Source organism: Callithrix jacchus, chromosome 2 (genome assembly GCF_049354715.1).
Source record: "Callithrix jacchus isolate 240 chromosome 2, calJac240_pri, whole genome shotgun sequence".
Taxonomy (NCBI): Eukaryota; Metazoa; Chordata; class Mammalia; order Primates; family Cebidae; genus Callithrix; species Callithrix jacchus.
This window is the reverse complement of record NC_133503.1, coordinates 187,896,161-187,906,337: the sequence shown is the minus strand read 5'-3', so window position 1 is coordinate 187,906,337 and position 10,177 is coordinate 187,896,161. Positions and strand designations below refer to the sequence as shown.

At 43.0% G+C, this 10,177-nt stretch overlaps 2 protein-coding genes across 2 annotated transcripts in view; one reads left to right on the top strand and one right to left on the bottom strand.

Annotated features, from left to right (window-relative positions):
• The window catches only part of LOC118151635 (uncharacterized), a 108,951-nt gene extending 108,053 nt beyond the window's left edge, over positions 1-898 (bottom strand). The window contains exon 1 of the mRNA XM_078365993.1: positions 613-898. Within this exon, the coding sequence (XP_078222119.1) occupies positions 613-898 (286 nt within the window). The remainder of the gene's footprint in view (positions 1-612) is intronic.
• BASP1 (brain abundant membrane attached signal protein 1) overlaps positions 1-10,177 on the top strand; it is a 63,198-nt gene that overhangs the window by 289 nt on the left and 52,732 nt on the right. The gene's annotated exons all lie outside the window — the stretch shown is intronic.

Here is a 10,177-nt window from a genome sequence, read left to right as displayed (position 1 = left end):
GGGTGCGGGCATGAAGTAGACGGCGAGGGCCTGTGGACCCTCTGTGCACTTCGGGGATCCCGGGTGATGGGGGGCCCCGAAGTGGGCGGCTAAGGCCGCTCGCAGGGTGGGGAGGGCGAGGGGGGAGGCGAGGCTGTTAGGCGGAGCTGGGGGGAGGGGGCTGTCGGGGAGAGAAGCTACGGGTGAGGGAGGAATTGCCGAATGCGAAACGCCCTAAGCGCGTGGAGTCCCGGGGAGACGGTTCTGTGGGCTGAAAGGAGCGCTTCTGTCACCGGAGCCCTTCCCAGCCCGGGAGAAAGCGCTCGGGGCGAGGGGCGCAGCCGCCAAAGATGGAGGGTGGGGGGTGGGGTGGGGCGGGAGTCCGGGGAGAAAGAAGACAGGGATCTGGCTCGATCCGAAGGAAGGGGCCGGTTTTTGCTTTGGCAAACGGGTTTTCCCGACCTGTGGGACTCCAGGATCTTGGTTCTGGTTGCCAAGGAATACGAGGTTCACACGGCAACATGCACTCGGAAGCACCTCCCGAGCAGATCGGAGCCCCAGCCTCATCGGTGGCGGAATTGCTGCCTTCCTACTAATCCGTGGGCTGCCTTGGAGCGATTTGATTTTTCGAGCCTTCTGTTCCAAGAATGCGCATGGCGCCTCCGCCCTGAGCCCCGGCCCTGGCCCCGGCCCGGGCTCGGGGGGGTGTGGGCTTGTGACAGCGCGCGGCCTTAGCGGAGCTCAGCCAGGCTGGGAGCGCGGGGTTGGGGTTGAACAGCTTTTGCCCAAAGCGCTCACGCTGAAACCCGACGCCCGGTTTCTGCTCCCCCAGTCCCCGTCCCCCCTCCAACTCCAGAAAAATAAAAATTGAGGAATCCTGGATCCGATCGCACGCACAATGCGCGGCTGCAAACCGCATTCTTTTCATGAATATTCATCGAACGCTTGGCCGGGCTCCTTATCTGCTTCCCCAGAGACATTTCCGCCTTGAAACGAACTCGGTGGACAGCCTTTGCCCGTGTAATTTTCACTCTGTTGAAATTAGCACAGCGCACATGTGTGCATTTTTGAGTACCTTGTACAGGGTTGACACACCTCTGTCTCCCCCGCCGCCACTCGCACTGTGGGCGGGCTAAAACCCAACACTAGCATCGAAATGGCCTTCTGCTATAGGGGTGTGGACCGACTTCCCCCCTTCCCCCAGGGATTACAGCCCGGGCTAACAGACCCCCAGTACTGCAGGCAAAATGAATGAATCGGGACTGTAATTACCTATTCCTTTGTCTTGGCCTCGCGCATGCGCCCGAGAGCTGGGTGTGGAGGGCCCGGCAGCCCCATCCCATCTCCATCATCCAGCCACCCACTCCCCTCCCGAGCCGACGAACAAAGGCGTTTGCCCTAAATATTGCGGGAAACCCTTGGACACCAATGACAGTTTTTCCCGCCTGTGTGTATGTTTCTTCTTTTCCAGGCTGCCTCTCTTTTGCTTTCTTACTGATTTCAGTTGATCAAAATTAAGATTTACCTCGATGATGAGGGCAAATTGTGGATTAAATATTTTGTACCCGCACACTGCGATTTTTTCTTTCTAGTACTGCTCATTGTTCTTTTTCCCCGTAACATATCTTACCGCAGTGAGGGTCTTTCTTAATTTGCATCAATTAAACGTTTGACAGATCTTTGTTGGTCATTTGATTAAGGGACTGTGGCCTCAAAACTGTCAGTGGGCGTTGCCTCCAGTGACACCACTTGGGGAAAATTAAGACATCTTGGCGTTTATTCGAACAAGATGGCCTACGAAAACCAGAGAGAAGAAAATGGTTACCTTGTCAGGATCCTAACACTTTCTGTTTTCCTCTGGACCCCTTCCTCATTGTTTCGTTAAGGATTCCAAAAGGCGAATGGCGTCCAGATGGAAATCTACTGATAGGGGGAGGAAGAAGGCAGCCGTTGGGGTGAAGCTGGTTAAGTTCGTAATGATCCTTTTTTTCCCGTTACCTAACAGAAGCCATGATATACCTTTGATGGCTGACTTTCTTTCAGATGATCTGTTTTCCAGGTTATGGCCATTTAGATTTCTTTTTGGGCTAGTTTGTTTTTACCACCCAAAAAGGGATTTATTGTGTATATCAAATATGACATTTTCTGCAGTGGCAGGTTATGTTAACAGGGCTTTATGCTTAAGTATTGTCAGTACATCCTGGTGGAATAACACGTGGCAGCAATGGAAATCATCTCTTTTGTCCTTTTTGATGAGAACTTGATATTGACCACCTTCAGTATATCAGGGTCCATCTTCTGGCTGGGGTGGCTGTCTAGCTGTCTTGTAGGTGCCACGGATTGTACCCTCTGTACTCCTTAGTACTGAGTTTCATTATGATTTAGAGAGCTATGTGTACGGGTTTCTTTCTTTTTTCCTTTAGGTTGTGTTTTTGGCGAGGGGTATGTTGGAATTCAATAGCAAATATATACCAGCATGTCCCAAATTGAGTAACTCTTAGGTTTTTGAGTGAGAGTATTTAAATCGAATTTTAAAAATTATTACAGAATTTAAAAATGTCTGTCGTTTCCCTTAATCATTTAGCCAGCTAGCTTTTTGCCAAGCTTTAGCGGGTAGAGAAATTGAGCCTTTTGAGAAAATGCACCAACAATGACAGTGGCATTTCTGTTCTTGAACTGGTCCTCAGCCTGCCATTGTGACGTATAGAAGAGAACGGTTTCTCCCCACATCACCCTAGTTTAAAGGCCCAATGGGAGAGCCCTAAGCATTTCGGCTCTCTATTCTTGGAGGTCTCTTCTAATCCTCCTGGGTGTACCAGGATCCATAATCCTCCTGGATCTGATGGTGCAAGAGGTGATGTGTTCTCTCTTTATTTTTTAATTTCACAATTAAGAACAATTTGAAACCATTTTCATTCTGTGGTCAAGATAAGTGGAGTATGACATCAGAGAGAAACTTTCATTTGGGGGAGATTTGATCACTCTAAAATGGATGTCTGTGTTAATCATGGTAGTTTTGTAAAAATTGCAAAATCCACACCCATTTTTAAAAACAATGTGTCATGTATATACACATGCACACATACACATATGTGTTTATACACATTATAAAATCTTATGAATAGCTTGAAACAAACTGGTTGGTATAGAATATTTATTATTTTATAGTGCTTTCATACTGGTCTTTGGAACATAATCAAATTCTTCCTTTCTAAATAGGTGTTTGAAAGGGAAAGCCTACCTAGTCTTTTCCTCACTTAATAAGCTCACTTCCCATTTATCCCGGTGTACCTGGAGCATTAAGCTAAGAGGTTCATTTATAGGCTTAAAAACTTATATCAAGCACTACTGAACTTTACAAGCTGGAATAAACAATGCCTACTAAATAAAGGATTTATAACATTGTTCTGTCTTATTTTTGTGATCTCTAGTATAAATTTTTTTTTTTCAAAAATATCCGAAGAAGACCTGTGAACTATTATTTGTCAAAAGCAATTGCCCTTGGTATCTGATTCTGTTGAAGGAAATGCTTTGATTTGTCCAGGCCTTTACCTTAATGTAGTTTGTACCTACTCATTTCACACCTTCTTTCTCTTCTTAATGATGGTCTTAGCTGGTAAGCTGGAAACCAGGTAACTGCTGAGGAAAAACACTGAGTATGTCTGAGGACAGCTTGAATGTTCTCTCAGAAGGGGTATGGAATCTTTATTGTTTTATCAGATTTTCTCTGTTCACCTAGTCCTTTGCCTTTATTGGATCTCTCAAGACTTCAGATAAACCATGGACACGAGCTTTTCTCTTTGTCTTAATTATAGTGGACAAATATTAGAAAGTAGCAGTGAGGTTGCAAGTAGTCAAAAGTTTTTGAGTACTAAAGTGCTCTTTATGAGTTTTGGGGCAATGTTTTTGGGGTGGCTTCTCAGGAAATAGTGTAAAGACACTGGATTTGAAGATTCTCTAGGCAGTGGGTATCCATCTGGGCAAATTACTTCAAACCTCACTGAATTTCACTTTCTTCAATTGTAAGATTGGGAAAATAATTTAATTCCGATGTTGGGGTAATAATAATAATAACTACACATGACATCTGAAAATGAGTAAGTGTGCAATGGCGGGCTCCTCAGGGCTCCTCAACCTCTTAGTGTCAATTATTTAGTGATGTCAATTACACTACAAGTGTTTTCCACAACTGATAGTGTCAGTCAACACTTGCGGTGTAATTGACATCACTAACTACTTTCAGTATATTCACCTGTATTTTTCTTTCAGCTTGACTAATGAAGTCCTGGGGACCCCCAGAGTATTAGTGAGAAGTAGGATGTCTCAATCCCAAAGGGGACCAAATATCATAGTGTTCCTATTTACTGCCCTTGTGTTGGTAGATATTGGAAATTCTGTGAGACATTGTATGGGAATCAGCCTGTAAGTGCATTTCATGATGTCAGGATGACCACCTTCCTTGAATTCCCCAGGTCTGCTTATGCTAATGTAACTCAAGAGGTGACATTTACTTTCTCTTGAGAAAAATACAAGGGTGGTCTTGAAACCCCAGCAGTGCCCAGCCTGCCCAAGGAAGGCTTTTGTGAAATACCTTTCCTGCCACAGCCATTGAAACAGACATCTAGTTAAGTGTCACATGAGAACAAGTGTCTGGTAAACGTTCTCAAGAGTAAAAATCAACCATACAGAGTCCATTTCTCACCAGAATATAGTTCAATTGTAATTTGGAGGAGCCACAAGCCTAAGAAGGAAACTGGTTAAAACAGCATTCTCCTTTTCCCTGGAAGTCAGGAATGGGATGAAATGGAGGCAGAGATAATGAAATAGTATGTTTTTCTTCTGCACTCTAAGGACTTAAGTAACATAAATTATTCTTTAATTTTTTACAGACTTTCCATACTTAGTACATTTTTGAACAAAACCAGGGAAAGCTGAGCTGTTTTGACTCACCAAGGCCATCAGTGCTGAGAGGTGGTGATTGAGCAGGCTTGGAAGTCTAGGAATACATTCCTGAAAGCTTTAGAGATTTAGAAATAGAAACCATCTGCAAGCACAACAGGGGCCCGGGGCATAAGGAAACACTTCAGGATAATATAGGAAAATGGTGTGCAGTGGAGAAAGCAAAGCATTGACATGATATTTCCCCCTTATCACTTAAGCATTTTATGAACTGTTTTTTTTTGTTGTTTCGTTTTGAAGGAGGCAGGACTGGACTTCATTGGTTTGTTTTCGAACTTCTCTCTGAAATAGAGATTGCAGCAATTTATATATTGCGTAGGGAGTATGATATTTAGAAAGCATGATTTTGGGGGTTAGGCGTGGTAGGGGTGGACTTGGGAGCCACAGCACCAGGTTAGAATCTTCTCTCAGCCATTTACTGCTTGTACGATCTTTGGCCAGTTGCTTACTTTCTCTGTGCCTCAATTGTATTTAGAAAATGGGGATTATAAAACATGGTTACCGTAAGGACTAAATGAAATTGTCATGCACTGAGGACAATGCCTCCTTCCATTTAGTGCATCTCTTTAATCACACTCACCATAAAGGAGTGAGAATATCCGTTTTCTTTACTGCGCCCTCCATCTATCGGTATGCATATGTTTGTTTCAGAGAGACCATTATTGCACGACAGGCTAATGGTGGTGCCGTGGACAGTAGTTGGTAGAATAGAGAAGTCTGTGGTTTAGAAAAGTCCTCCAGGTATAGCTAGGATACCCTAAATATGTCAGCAGTTCACTTGGACTGAGTTTCAAAAGTCCACAGTGGGTAGGTTAATATAACCCCAGCCTCCATCCTGGATTTGTATTTTTCTAAATGGAAGAAAAAAAGTGAAGGTTCTTGGAACTTCAGAGACAGGATCACTGCTTTGAGACCTGGACTCACCTTGATTAGCTGTATGACCCTGGGCGTAGATATAAATCATTTAGATTCCTGAAAATCCTTAGCTCTGTTGTGTCTTGAATCAGATGTATCATTAGCATTTGAAAGTTGTCTAAGTCCCTAGTACTAAGGTTGATGATGTTTTACATTCCATTTTAGTCCCCCTGCCTCCACCCTGCCCGGGCCAAACATGGGTCACGTGACCACTGTCTCCATACCTGGAGTAAAACTGAAGCGTGTATTCTGTAGGAATGTAAAGAGGTTGTGATGTCCTGACAAATCTTTGGAAGCAGTTATCTTCATGGAGACCTTAGTAATCAGGAACTCTGAACCACAAAACAAAAGAAGTCCTTTGGAATTTCAGATGTTTGGGGTGGATCAATTCTGAAATTGGTTTTAACATTTCAGACATTTACTTCAGGGATATGCCCAAGGGATTTGCCTTTGTCCTTCTGGCCACTTTTTTGCTGTTGAGCAAAGGTGAATTCACTCTTTTGGGTAAATTGTTGTTTAATAGCTTCTTTAATCAGGTTTTTGAATCTTGTTGATTCTGGGGAGGGTTACATATTTTACTTTATCTGTCAGGTGGTTTTCTTTAAGGAAGGGGATTTGAGATTTAGTGGTTATATCTTTTAAAAAGTTTCCTAGGATTTCAACCCATGTCTGATGGAATCACACTGTACTTCTAAGCCTTGCCATTTTATCTTAGTTAATATGGACTCTTGAGGGGGAAAGGAAGTGGGGGGTTCTTGGATAAAATGGGTAACCTTTTCACATTGACATCTTCAGTATTAGAGAGAGCGAAATTAACTTCTTCAACGAAAAGTTATTGATCATGGAAAAGATTCAGTATATACCTTTAAAATTAAATCAGTATTACATCAAATTACTTGTAGATTAGCGGTGCTTCTTGTCATAATGAATGGAGGCTAGTACCTTAAGTCATTCCTCTCTACGATGATGATGGCAGTTGCTCTTACGACTGTAAGTAGAGATTTGGTTGACCCCTGCACGTTTCTCTTTGCACATTGCAAATGGAAGTCATAAACCCAAATGCCTTATCTCCAATTCTGCTGAGACACAAACCAGGTTCTAGTAGACCCTCTGCCACTGTGTAGTGTTGCCTGAGTAGAAATAAACCAAGTCCTTCCTACCTAAATTTGTCAGTCTGTTTCGTTCTGCATCCACGCAGGAATCATTTACAGAAAGCCAATGGCTGCTTTTAACCACTATCCAAACCTCAGTCCTTTGTAAATACCTTCCTTGGAGCAGAAGGCTGAAAAGCTCATGACTAAACACTTATTTTGGAACTCAAAAGAATCTTAGAGAAGTTAGTGGATTGCTCAAAGTCTCATGAGCTCCTTATCGGCTCTGTGGAAACCCAGGTTATTTCCCCAGAAAGCCTCACTCCTGCTGCCCCTCCCTTCTGAGACAGAAGCAGAGAATATCTAATTGAATCAAACATTTACTCACTGTCTGCAACTTAAAAAATTTGTGTCCATTTTTTTTGCACCCTAGAACCATTTAAAAGAAATCCAGTCTAGATCCTATATCTGTCTTACCCTCTTACTCAGAGAAGACCTCTTTGGCCTTTTAATACACCAACCATGTCGGGGCGGGGGTAGGGAGGGGGCTTGGTGGGGGGTGGGGGGAATGACTTTGCAGTCACTACCTGCTGCCACGTCATCCACAGGTCATTTTCCCTTCAACTGACCCCTCTCTGCTTCTATCTCTCTCTGCTTCTTACATTATATGCACATGCTTTCCTTTATATGCCAAAAAGTGCTGCGTGCAGTGGCTCACGCCTGAAATCCCAGCACTTTGAGAGGCTGAGGTGGGCGGATCACCTCAGATCAGGAGTTTGAGACGACCCTGGCCAACATGGTGAAACCCTGTCTACTAAAAAGACAGAAATTAGCTGGGCGTGGTTGCACGCACCTGTAATCCCAGCTACTCGGGAGGCAGAGGTTCCAGTGAACCAAGATTGCACCACTGCACTACAATCTGGGCGACAGGGTGAGACTCTGTCTCAAAAAAAATATATATATATACATATTTTTTGTATATTATGTATACATATGCCAAAAAGTGTGTGGCATGCACTAAAACAACTTTCTTCAAAAACCAAATTTTAATTTTTTAAAAATTTAAATTAAATCCTTGTTTTTCTCCCAGGCACAGTGGCTGGGGGTTGGGGAGCTGGCGATGGTGGGTATGCGCTTGAAAATAATGCCAACTGGTTTTAGACTTATTTGGGGGCTGTATAGTCAGTGGAGCAGTGAGGCATTCCACCCCAGAAATGCTCTGAACCCTCTTGGCAGATCCAGTGTGCACGTTGCTGTGGACAGGTGGTGGATGGAGAGCTTTTATGCTGGTTTCTAGCGTTATCTGGCTTATTGGTTTGGGAGCTGCATAAAACGGGATGTTTAATCTTTCTTTATTTAAAATGACCATTTATAGTATTTGGGGACGATTTAGAGGATTTAAAAAATCTGTTGGATTTTGAAGTAGCCCTTAAAATATGGAACTTAAGCGCGTAAGTTGCTAAAACACTTTCTAAAGCATACTGTTGGGATGCTGAAAACTGATGATTGTGTAAACTCTGTGCATTTGTTTTTGGATAATCTGTGATAAGTTTAGTTTTTGATGAGACACAATTTTAATTTCACGTTGAAAATGATATATTTAGGTCAATAAGAGGAGCTTTGAATTTACATTTTCCAGAGAAACCCACAATTAATAGGTAACTTTAGTTTTCATAATGCTTTTAATTATTACAGTTACATAGATTCAGAAATGGATATATTCCTGAAATAAACCCATTTTAAAACTTCTTTTTCCTTAAAAAAAAAAAAAAGCTGTGGTTCTATTAGGGAAAAACACTTCATTTTTAAGTTTATGAAGAAATAGATGTTAGATAAAATCTTTTCCTGGTTGAACTTTCTAAGTTACAAGTTTCCTGAATTGCTTGGCAAAGTGTTTGCAAAGACCCATTTCATTTTTCCTTGGACAGTCTGTTCCAAACACCATTACACATAGGTTAATACTATAGCCAAGGTAAATAGTAACGAGATCTCATTGGGGAAATAGTGTATCAAAAGGGGAAAAATCGTATCCACTGACAGAACGAGCTGTTTCTTAAAGAGATAGAGAAATTTCCTTGGAGTTCTTGGGTCTTCATAGGGTGCTGTCCTGGGTCTCTGAGCTTGCCTTGGAAGCTGTAGGGGCTATAGGAATATTTGCTTCTTCAACCCTTACAAATGTTCTCAGCTGTTTCAGCAGAGGAAAACAGTGCCTGTGTTTGCCTTAGGTGTAAGATGATTAGAGAAAAAGGAAAACGTAGAGAAATCACATCGACTGTAGATTGACGGGCAGAGAGTTTTGGAGTGACTTCCCACTCCTTTTCATTGCAGTGCCCCCAGAGGGCAGGGTGAGGGTAGTGACTATCTGGGGATTTACTAAAGCTATTACTGTGATTAGATAAGTATGGAATCTTCTCTGAATAACTCATTTTTCTCTTTCTTTTTTTTTTCCTTTTTCTTGCCCTGTCACCCAGGCTGGAATGCAGTGGCGCCATCTCAGCTCACTGCAAAGTCTGCCTCCTGGGTTCAAGCAATTCTGACTCAGCCTCCTGAGTGGCTGGGATTACAGGCAAGTGCCACCACGCCTGGCTAATTTTTTTGTGTGTTTTTAGTAGAAAGAGGATTTCATCATGTTGGTTAGGCTGGTCTCGAACTCCTGATCTTGTGATCTGCCCACCTTGGCCTCCCAAAGTGCTGGGATTACAGGTGTGAGCCACCACACCTGGCCAATTTTTATATTTTTAGTAGAAAGGGGGTTTTACCATGTTGGCCAGCTGGTCTCAAACTCCTGACCTAGGTGATCTACTCACCTTGGCCTCCCAAAGTGCTGAGATTACAGGCATGAGCCACCACACCCTGCCAAAAGCTTGTTTTTTCTAAGGAAGAAAGAATCTCAGTTAACAATTGGTGATGACAGTGGCTCCAGAGGCTTCTCATAATCACCCAACCTCAAGTAAACAGGGTGAATGGCACCCTGTTGACAGAGGTTTATTGTGGTACTGGATTTTCCTCAGTAGCCCTGGTGATCTGTTGTTGAGAACCAAGCCCAGATTTCCCAGGGCTCACCCAACTGAACTTTAGAAACCTGGTTCCAGAATTTTCAGATGTTTGGTTTTTCAGACAAACAGTAACAAGTGTTTGTACCAGTGTTCTCCAGGTTGTTAAGACATGATTGATAATGCTTCCCAGGTATGTGTTTTTTTTTCTCAGTCATAGCTGCATGTTACTAGTTTTCC